Source organism: Acinonyx jubatus, chromosome A3, assembly GCF_027475565.1.
Source record: "Acinonyx jubatus isolate Ajub_Pintada_27869175 chromosome A3, VMU_Ajub_asm_v1.0, whole genome shotgun sequence".
NCBI lineage: Eukaryota > Metazoa > Chordata > Mammalia > Carnivora > Felidae > Acinonyx > Acinonyx jubatus.
In genome coordinates, this window is record NC_069388.1 from 50434752 (window position 1) to 50446313 (window position 11562).

General features: G+C 49.4%; 1 protein-coding gene across 3 annotated transcripts in view; it reads right to left on the reverse strand.

Annotated features, from left to right (window-relative positions):
• Positions 1-10549, reverse strand: part of SH3RF3 (SH3 domain containing ring finger 3) — a 366639-nt gene extending 356090 nt beyond the window's left edge. For 2 of the 3 annotated variants that reach the window (XM_053200337.1, XM_053200338.1), the window contains exon 1: positions 8655-10549. In XM_053200337.1, the coding sequence (XP_053056312.1) occupies positions 8655-9227 (573 nt within the window). In that variant the 5' untranslated portion in view covers positions 9228-10549. The remainder of the gene's footprint in view (positions 1-8654) is intronic. The other variant, XM_027069408.2, reaches the window with a different exon arrangement.
• Between the last annotated feature and the right edge of the window lie 1013 nt (positions 10550-11562).

Below are 11562 nucleotides of genomic sequence, written 5' to 3' on the forward strand. Positions count from 1 at the left end.
GAGCCTGACGCGGGACTCGAACTCCCGGACCGCGAGATCGTGACCTGGCTGAAGTCGGACGCCCAACTGACTGCGCCACCCAGGCGCCCCCGGCCTGTACTCTTTACCTCTGCCTTGTCATCTGAGTTTTAACATTGTATGGGTCACTACCTCTGGTCAATAAAGTACTCTGTTTCTTCGGAGCCACCGTATTTGAAACAAACAGCTTCCATCAGCCCATGAATGCACATCACATACATCCAACACGGATGGTTCTGCCCCTGCTGCCTAGCCCCTCATCAGCTCCAGGGTCACGTGTCCAGGAAGGGGCCCGCTGTCTCTGGTGAAGGGCTCTGTACAAAACTGAAGAGTTTCAATCCACTGTCAAACAGCCTACTGATATCTGAAGTTGTGTCCCCCCTGGTAAGGTCCGACCACAGGGGTACAAGTCCTCCTCAGAATCCAAGCTCTGTCACCTCATTCAAGATGTTAACCCCAGGAAAACTGCTTCACAGAGCATATGCCAAAGCTTAATTTGTCAGATGGCAACTCCAGATAAATTTCCAAATCTATAAGAACCATAAAATACAAAATGCAGCCACAGAAGGCACAAGGCCACTGCTTCTCAGCAAAAGAAGAGCTGTCTCTTCTTTGGAAGCATCTACCTTTCATTCTGCACATCTGTAGACTACAAACTTGGTCCATACAATCACTGCTAGTGACAAAATTAACCCACAGGCATCATGAAGTTAGTAAATAAAGAGAGTCTCACTAGTTATCTGTTTTAAGGTGATGTGACTTAGCAAAGGCTGTGTGCCTGTGCCATTCTTGATGCCCTGCACACTTCATCTCGCACAAACACATCTGGCTTTAGTTACCTTTTGCCACTCTTGGGAAGGGGAAATAGGTGTGGTTTTTCAGTTATGCAGAATTCAAAGTACAATTATAAAGAGTTAAGGAATTCAATGGTTTATCCATAAACAGTAAATATTTCTTAGAAATTTCTCAACCATTAGGGATAAGGTGATGCTGCAGTCTTGGGGGTTTATCCATCTAAGAAGGCACAGTAGCTGTTGGTGCCAAGGTTCCTGTGCTGTTTTGAAAATGAGCTTGGTGTTCCATTTGCCGGTGAGATGAAAGCAAATTCTGTGCAACTTTCTGACCATCAATACAGTTTTTTACCCCAAGTATTACTGTAGTGCCTGGTACATAATAGGTGCTCAAAAAAGTGTTCAGTAATGGGGGAGAGAATGCACATTCTCCTATTTCTTGAACTATTGTGACAGCCTTGCCACGAACCCCCAGTGCTGCTGGAGGCCTCCTTCCATCTGAGCACTGTTGAGAACAAGCTCTGGGCTCCAGAACAGTTACATCTGCTCCTGGTGCCAGTGTGTTCTTAAAATCTCTCACCACTTCTATTGACCTGAATTCCTGTAGCAAATCCTAATTCATTTAAACTCATATAAATTCACATGAGCATTACGCACACATTCCATTAAGCAGAAATGCAAATATCATAATATCTTCCTGTTTGCAGATAACCATCGTTATCGGTTAACAACGTAAACACGTGTGCCAGAGGAGCGAAACAACCCACCAAAGCAACTCCTCTCAGATGCTCTTTCAGGTCTCCCAAAGGGCAACTGCATCTCTAAATACCCATAAGCCATCAAGGGCCCAAAAAGGCAGCCATCTGTGAGCAGAATCCAAATTGTGCTACTACTTTATATGCTTTTTTATTCTAAGTTCCACTCAGTGGGAAAAGGGAGCCCCACACGGTAGCATGCTAGCACAATGTTTAAACCATTCACCATTGCCAACACCTTCAGCTTGACACCTTATTCTTTTAAGGTTAATTAGAATTCCAATAGGATACCCATCGAGCATGCATTTCTAATTCATCAAATACGAAGATCTTCCGAGCAAGGCAAATCTGATAAAAACTGACCTTGGCCTCTGAAGACTGGTGCTATAGAGAGCATTTCCCCCTAACTAAATCTTGCCGATGTTTTCTTTCAAAACTGTACCTCTAAAAAGAGCGTGTTAACTGCAAAAAATCGAGATTAAATACAGATTGAACTGAAATACACACTTGAAACAAGTGCATAATTGAGACCCGATTTCGTCATGCTCCGGCAAGCAAGCAGGCTCTCAACAGCCGGAACGAAGGAACAATTGGATATAATTCTGCTCAGCTCAACCGCACCGAGCAGCCTAATTCCAGGCAGTTGTAGACAAGCTATTGTGTCCTACAGATTAAGGAGGTGTGCTCGGTTTTCAGGAGAGCCTGCCAACCAGCTATATCTGCAACTGGGTGGGATTATTCTCCCCTGCCACCTTTCCTAAAACAGATTATAGTTTGGGTTTTTTCTTCTTTTCACTTTCATGAAGCTTGTAAGGATCAGGAACACTACCTATGATAACAAAGATAAAACTCAGAAGCAATTTAAAAGGTGAAACAAACAGATTCAAGAACTTGGCTTAGATGCCCACCAATGCTCAACAATCCAGTCACGGTGACAGGCCAACTTTGAATCTGAAGGCATAGCATCATATCAGACAGACACACACACACACACACACACACACACACACACACACTTAGGATACCATATAAAAAGAATCTATTAGCAGGAAGTGGGCCTTCTGAAGTGTGCCTCATTGGTGATACATAATTTTAAGGTTTTTGTATCAGTAGCAGGCACTGAAATGACAGCCAATTATGTGTGCTAGGCACTGCAGGCACATCATCTTATTTATCTGATAAAGCAGACAGGATCTTCTCACTAATAAGAAGGCTCAGAAAAGCTAAACCTTTGCCCAGAGGCACATGGTGAGAAAGTGAGGAACGCAGGATAAATCCACTGTGCCAGGGCTCCCCACCCCTGTGCTCTACCCCTGTCCTTCTTCCTCACAGGACTCCACGAAGCCCAGGGATCTGCCCTGTCTGCAGCCACATGCACAGGGAATGCAGTGGGCCTCAGTCCCAGGAGGAGAAGCTGATCCTGTGTGCCATGCTCCTGGCTGAGCTGTGGCTGGCCCAGGCACCAGCCCGGGATGCAATGCTGGAAGTGTGTGAGAGTGGTCTAGAGCAAACATAAGGGGAAGAAACCCTCCTTTATGTTATTAAGTCTTGTTGTGAGGATATGATGCCTGAGGCCACTGCAACTATCTTGAGACCCAGTTTGCAGAGAGGGGAAAGTGCTGGGATGGGACCAACATGGCGGCAGAGCAGAAGGATGGATGATTCTGCATCCCTAAGGAGAGAACGGAGCCACCCAGATGGCCATTACAAACCACTCAGATTCCAGATTTACTGTTTATGTCATTTACATAGGGCTGTCTGTGATGTTCTGATATGATGTTCTTTCCTCAGGACCACACACCACTCTGCACAGTTCCTGTTAACTGCCCATAAGACCCAGAGCCTGGGTTTATTAGATGACAGCCTCAAACTGGAAGAGCATTTGCAGCCAGGCAGCAGATGGATCTAAGAAGTGAGTGCTACTTAAGTTTGAGACCATGGTCTCTAATTAACTGGGTCTGTTACAGAGCCAGAGGACTCCTCTAACCATGAAGCGGTTAGCCCGTCAGTCCAAAGCTCACCTTTCTAGTATGCTCCCATTCACTGTGTGTCTCTGAGCAAGGAAATCTTGACACTTCTGCTTCCCCATCTCTGTAACTGGCTACCTCGCTGAGCTCTAGTACAGAACAGGTGAGATGCACTTCAATCGCCTGACTCAACCCCAGGAATGCACAGACACTCAGTGAACGCCTGGCACTAAGCAGGTACTCAATGAATGGTAACTTTAGAATATTCACTAACTGGCCACAAACTGAAACACAACACTGCTGTAAGTCTCAGGGGTGCTGTTTCCACACCCAGTGGCCTGCTGAAAACAGGCCCGAAAAGGACTTTACTGTGACTCATCTGTCATGTCTCCAAAGGCTGGTGTCTGCACTTGTCACCACGGGGACCACAAGTCAACCACTTGTCTGCTGTCCTGTGAGCTGTCTGGCTTTTTTGTGAGGGCCTCCAGGCACTGGGACTTTTCCTCTGGAATCCTTATTACTTCCAAGACCAAACAACAAAAGCCCAATGATACAGCCGAGCAGAACAGAAAGGAATGGAGCCTGAGAACGTATCCTGAATCCAACACTTCCTGGCTCTCTGACTTGGCCATTTTGCCCATGTATCAATCCCTCTTGGTTAATTATGCCACCCACCACACCTCACAGGATCATGGAAAACTTTCTATAAATGACATATGCCAAAGTGCCCAGCACATGGTAGGCACTCAGTAATTGTTCAAATAGAAAATCTCAAGCATAAGCTGCCCAAATGCTAACGACTAAAGAACACGCTGACTTGCTTCCAGATACCACAGACACTCTCTGAATTGGCCTCCAGAGAGCTGACCAGCTGGACTGGTTAACTCCCCATCTCCTCCATAGGACGGCCAAAGACACCCAACTCCTTGGAAGGCTCAGCTTGGCCCCCTGCTGGTCCAGGCCCTCACTCTTGCCCAGGGAGGTTTGTGCTTACCTGGAATTCATGGTCTTGAGTCCTAACCATGTTTATGCAAGCGTACTGATAACAAAATGTTATACAAACAAAAGACGTTTTGCACAAAGGAAGTCACTGCTTGGAAAAACACAGTGACTCAGAAACACTCACCAAAGACGGACCACTTTAAAATCGTCAAATTGGGCGTAAACAAAACCATACAACATTAAGTGGGAATTACTTAAAATCTAGAAGGTGCTCCACTCAGAATTCTTAGAAAGTCTCTTTGTTCTCCATTTGAAAATAACAGAAAGTAAACTGTGGCTATGGTTTAAGTCATCTCAGAACTCAAAGACAAGTCCTTAGCCCTGCATCCAAAAAAATGATGAACACATATATGTTTTTAAAATAAAATGTTTAATAGATATCACTTGTATGATTCTCCAGTTTATTAGGCTTTTCCCACTACAGGGTCTCAGTCACACTGGCTGAGAGATACAGAATTCCAATTTAAACATATCCCGAAGTACTTCAAGATATACAATACAGACAAATCAGCTCCTAACGCCTATGTTTTATATCATCAAAAGCATTACCCAAATTTTCTACAGTTCTCTAATTTGTGAAAATGCTCTTCCTCTTCACTTTCATAGAGTTGTGGATCAATACTGATCCAGTGCCCTCAGGACCCTCCTGAGAGCAGAGGGCAGACTGGTTTCTAATCCCTTCATGTCAGCTCTGTAAAAAGAGCCCATTCTCAGGGCACCTGGGTGGCTCAGTCGGTTAAGCAACTGACTCTTGATTTCTGTTCAAGTCATGATCTCATAGTCATGAGATCAAGCCCCACAGTAGGGCCCTACAACAAGCCCCACATCAGGTTCTGCCCACTGGGCATGGAGCATGCTTAAGATCCTCTCTCTCTCCCTCTCCTCTCCCTTTCCCTTCCCCCCATCAAAAAAAAAAAAAAGAGAGAGAGAAGGGGGAGCCCATTCTGGTCTGGTTCACCTGGAATGGTGATTGGCACAGTATAGGTCCACAGTAAATTCTGTGTGTGCCCAAATATAAGGCAAGGGGGTCCCCCCAAAAAGAAATCACTCAAAAAATTGGAATTGTCTCACATTTGGGTTCTTATGAAAGCACATTAAAAAGTACTCTTTAAATTACTCAATTTGGAACTGCAAAACCCTTTTAGGAAAACACGTTTCCCTGAAACACCTGAATGAATGCTAACTGGGGGTATTACAGGGGTCACCTCACACAACTGTAAATACAAAGCAGAAACAAGTTAGGCCAAGAAACTTAGCACACATTGAGCAATTGCAGTAGTTGGACACTTCTGTTAAAACAGGACTTCTCAAAAGATCACTTTAAGAAGCAACACATAACAAGTATTTGCCAAGAGGCAAATAAAGAAACCGTGAGTCCTAACCTTAGGCAGCGGGTACTTGTAACCTGGTATAAAATGTCCAGGGGTAGCATAACTACCTGATTCCTAAATGCTTCATCTCAAATGGCTCAGGTGTAAGCAGAGCAAGGAGGTTCTGCTAACCAGGCTAGAGGATTCCAAGTGACCCTACTGATAACCAACACCCGGACAAAAAAGATGCAGGTGAAGACTGTGGAAAATTGTTTCATGAACTCCAAGGAGAACCAAACAAGAATCAATCCGGTTTATACGTGATGTATTCTCAACGTCTAACTGTATGTAAATACACAATTTAAGCAGACATTTGTTTATCTGCATATCTACAATGTTTACATATCCCAGTTGGCCCAAAAGGTTTGAGGAGCTTCTCACTAGGAAACTTGGAGACTGTCTTTTATTTACAGTCAGCCTGCTACTAAGGCATATATGGTCTTTGCTGAATAATAACGTAAGTGTCCATCTCTTAAGCAACATCCAGCATTTAGCCTTGCTATGAGGAGTCAAAGTAATTCCAATAGACAGTAAAGTACCAAAAGCCTACTTGCAAGTAATTTTTAGCTGAAGTCTTTGCCTGCCAAATGCACAGGGTTGTTTAAAGTGAAACACTATATGCAGGACTTCTGGCTGCCCAAGAAGACTCCCGTTGACTTAAACATCAGTGGGTAAAAAGCCAGAAGATACTATGATCTCCACCTCCATTCTCTGAAAATGATAAAATATAAGACTGGATTTCATTCAGACTCTTCCTGAAACCCAAACTTAGTCCTTATGACGTGGGCCTGTGAAGAAAGGGGTGAGGATTACACTCAGTTAACGCAACAAAAAGAAAGATGCGGTGTTCTAAAGTTTCCTGAAGCTCAGAAAGCCATCATCAGTCTGATTACTACATATTCCTATAAATAAAGCCCACCAAAACCCCCAAAACCCAGCCAACAAAAATTTAACTCCCTGTTACTGTCATTGCTGAAAGTTATAAGCTCAACCTCTTTGACAATTTTTTTTAATGCTACAAATGCCACAGAGTTCCAGGAGCTGCCTCTGGCCTTTCAAATGTCAGAAGTTACCTCCTAACCTCCTGATCAAACACAGTTCACATAAAAATGAGTTGGGACGACATCTGTAAATATCGGCCCATCAAAAAATGTCCTAGTGTTTAACTAGAAACATCATTCCAAAAATCACTTAGTTCTCTTAGCAGGAGGAGGGTAACCTGCCCATTCTGCAAATAGACCTTTCAATATAATACCTTAGATGAAAACAGCAAGGACAGGAAGAAAAAGTTTGAAAATGTGGAACAAGCACACTCATAACTATATTTAATCACAATTAAAACCAAAGAAAAACTACTTAACTACTGTCCAGCAGTGATCCCAGGTATAAACATTCCTTGACTATTCTTGAATGCCCATTCTTCCTGATCCATAGGAGAAACACAGTTTGGCAAAGTATGGCATTTACCTCTAAAGCTCAACATCCAAGGGCTTAAATTCCTAACCTCAAAGATGTTGTAGTACTAATTCAGATGGTTAGAATTCTCCTAGTTTCCTGGCATCATACATATTGGAAGAATTATTTCAATGACTTATGAGCCACCAGCTTCTTAAATGGTCAAAAGTAGAGAAATAAGGTTGTGTTTTCTAAAATGAATGATAATTGCAATAGATCAACAATGTGGTTTTTTACCTTTAAATGGTATTTTTCTATATTTAAAGAAAATACAAAACATGAATATCTTGCTTCTCACTTAAACCAGCATCCCATAGCTATCCTCCTGCCTCCATAAAAATAATAGGAGCAGAGCGTGTGAAATGACACCTTCTAAGTAGCTTCTGAAACCAAATCACTGAAGCCCCAAGATAAAATCTTTCACTAAAATAGAAACAGTGAAAAATGCTGTACAATGTAGTCGGAAAAAAAATAAAACCTCAAATAATGTCCCACCTGGGAGTGCAACTGTGCCTAAGAGCCCAAGAGAGGACCAAGGTTTCCCGACAGACCAAGTCCAAGAAGGGCTGGGCCAAACATGTCTTCCATTTCCAGGTTAACTTCCCTCCCATTACCTGAAGTTTGTAACTGATGTTCCTCCAACCCCAGTCACACAATTCTCTCTGTCCAATCCCCCCTTGCCAGACAGGCATGCATGGCCAGAACACAGGAACCACTAAGCACTAACTTTAGGGGTCCGCAGAGGGTGTGCAGAGGGCCAGTCTGGGGGTCCAGGGTAAGAAGACTGTTTCTGGGGAGATGGGAGGGCCCAGCAAAGTTAAAGGCGGGGGGCGGGGGGGGGGGGGAACAGGCCCTGCCAGCAGAGGGACTGGAGGGACTAGAGGTTAGCAGGGGACAGGAAAGTGTGCCCACCCTGGGGGAGGATGAGGTGTCACCACTTATGAACAGGTGGCAAGGTTCCCTAGGACAGCATGCTGTCAACAGAGCAAGTGCAGGTGGTGCGAAAAGGGATTCCAAAGAGAGGGTGGATGGACCATTGGTGCAGACAAGTGGTCCAGAGGGGAGGGAGAACGATTGGGGACGGGGGGATGTCTAAGAGTTGGCAAGTAGGACTTGAAAGGTTACACTCACAGAGTCCCTGGAGGGAAACAAGGTAGAGAAAGAAGAGCAAGGCGAAGGCCACTGTGAAGCCACCTCTGGTGTCCCCTGCCCTTCATCACTGCCCTCTATACTCACGCGGGCCCCTCCCCCCCCCACACACACACTGTGGCGCCACACCACGAAGCAGATACCCACCTTTGCCACGGGCGCACTCCTGCCGGTCGCTAGCTCACGCAGGCTGGCGGTGGCGCTGCCCGCCGCGGCAGAGAGAAACACCGGGGAGCCCGGGGCGCTGCCCGCCGCGCTGCCCCCTCCACCCGCGAGCGCGGAGGCCGCCCCTGAACCGGGGCCGGGGCGCGCTGGCGGGCTTCCGCCGGGGCTGGCACCAGCGCGGGGCCGCTGGCGAATGCCGTCCAGCAGGCGCACCAGCAGGATGTTGGCGGGCAGCTCGTCCACGCCGCAGCCGACCAGGATGCGGCACTCAGGGCAGCGCAGCTCGTGGCGCGAGCACACGATGCTCTCCAGACAGCGGCGGCAGAAGGTGTGCTGACACGGCAGCACCTTGGCCGTGGTGTCCAGCCGCTCCAGGCACACCGAGCACTCCAGCAGGTCCAGCAGCGACGATTCGTCCATGTCCTCGCCCGCCGCCGCGGCCGTGGCCGCCGCCCGCCGCCGCCGCCGCTCACCCGGCCTGTCGTCGTCGCCCTCGCTCTGCGCAGCAGCGGCGGCCGCCTTGGACGCGCACAGCCAGGACGCTCCGAGCAGCATGGGGGAGGCGCCGGCGGCGGCCGCGCGCAGCTGCCTAGGTCCCGGGGCCGGAGCGGGGCCCGCCACAGGCAGCGGGCATCAGGATCGCGCCTGGGCGGCCGCCGAGGAACGGGGCTCCGCCAGGACTTCCTTCACCCCGACTGGCGGCCCGAGGCTCCGGCCGCGGCGATGCAAAGTAGCGCACCGACTGGACTGCGCGGCAAAGACCGGAGTTCTGGGCCGCGGGAGCCAACTCCCCTCCAGCCGAGCCCACCCAGTCCTTCGGAACGCGGCGCCCGCGGCTGCGAGCTACACCTGTCCCGCCACTTGCCCACACCGCCCCGCGCGGGGTGTCCAGGGACACCGCCAGGCACGACACTCAGCGGGCACTGCAATCGGAGTGACCGCCCGCTGCCCGGAGCACGGCGGCAGGAAGTGCGGGGAGCGGCCGGTCGGGTCCCCGGGGAGGCCTGGGCGCAGCGTGCGCGCTCCCCCGCACAGCTGGTGAGCCGCACCGCCCCCGCGGCGCCTCCATGCGCCCTGGGCCTGTCCGCGAATCCCTGCCCCCAGCGGGTTTCGCCGGACCTTCCTCGTTCCCGGCCGCGAGCACGTGCGCAGGGAGCGCGCAGAGGCCACGGTCAGTGAGGGGCGCAGGAGTGGAGACGCTGCGTCCGCCGGACCTCCCTTAGACTAGGGCGCACGCCAACAACTAGTCCTGTCCCTTAGGGCACGTCTAGGGCTCCCAGGAACTCCGAGCGCGCCCTGCTGCGCAGGCTCGGCCCCGTCCCCTCCGGGAGCTCCGAGTCTTCCTTCTGGCTCTCCGCGAACCTCAGAGAGGGAGGTTTCCTCCCGACGCTGCGCGAAGGAAAGTTTGGGCGGTGTTATCCCGACTGCCTTCCTCGCCAGCGCCGGCAAGCAGCTTAGGAACAGAGCCAACACCCAGGCATCCTCTTTGACGACTCCCCGGAGCGCTCCCGGTCTGGTCCCCTTTCCAGGCGGCGCAGAAGTGACAAGCCCGGAGCTGCGGGTGTGGGTGCGGGGACGCCCCGCCAAGCAGCAGAGGAAGGCGCTCGGGTTGGCTGAGGCGCCCCGGGGCGGCTCAGACTCCTCCCGGAGGCAGCCCGCCCTCCCCGGAGTCGCTAGTCCGAGGCTGGCGCCGCTGCCCGCCGGACCCACACCCTCGCGCAGGGCACCCGGCTCCGCGCCGCGCCCACTGCGGCGCAGTCTCGCGAACCCCGCTCCAATTTCTCCTCGGGAGACTCAGAGGAAGGGGAATTCGAGCTCTCCCTCCCGACGCCCCGGCTTCTGGGAGCGTCAGAGCAACGGAAGTACGTACGGAGGACCGGGAGCAGCAGGGAAGTTTGGCGGTGGGTTGGGGTCGACCGGGAAGATTCCCTGCAGTGCGCTGCCCCCTCGTGGCCGCTTTGGGTTCCCAGCGCGCTGTGTCCCCCATCTCTCCCAGGGCCAGCACAAACCATTCATTGGATCCTGAGCTGGAAGCTCTCACATAGCCAGATAGTTCTTGCCGAAGCTAACATCAGAATAGGCGCTGAGGGCTCGCCCATCAGTCAGGCTAACCTGTGGTTTGTGAAATTAAGTGTACCTTTTTTGACTTTTTAGGGAGAATGTTAATATTTGTTGAGGCTTAAATGCCAAGAACGAGTCTATGCATTATTTTATTTAATCCTCTAAAGGGCCCTGTGAGATAACTATTTTAATTTCATTTTACATGCGAGGGAGATAAGGTTTATAGTTATGAAACCATTGACGCTGAATTTTGTTAATTTTTGTGGTTCCAGAACTTAATACCTACTAAGATCACATTCCATTGGAATATAAATTCTTGATCAACTACATATTTTTCCATTATAATAGCCCCAGTGCCTGGAGCATTTCTTGGTACACAGTGGGTGCTCAATAAATATTTGTGGAATTAATAAAATAAAGGTCTCAGAATCATCACCTAGTGGTGTTTTAAACACCACACATCTTAACATCTCCGTTCCGGGTATCCTGAGCTCATACCAGGTCGCCAGTTCCTAGAAACTTTGCGACCTGCTTTGTGGATGTCTCTCAGTGGTGTGGATTTCAGTATGTATTATTCACATGAGCACTGGCAACTTTGTGAGGTGGACAGTATCTCTGAGCACCTGGCTAACAGGAACCTGGGAGCAGACTGCCCAGGAGGCCAGAGGGCAGGTCACAGTGCACAGAACGGCCTTCATGTTTTGACCCTCCCTCAGGAACAACAAGGGAGAATTTTCAAGAGGACCCAGAATGCTTGATTCAAAAGCAGGGGTCGGGGCGCCTGGGTGGCTCAGTCGGTTAAGCGTCCGACTTCAGCTCAGGTCACGAT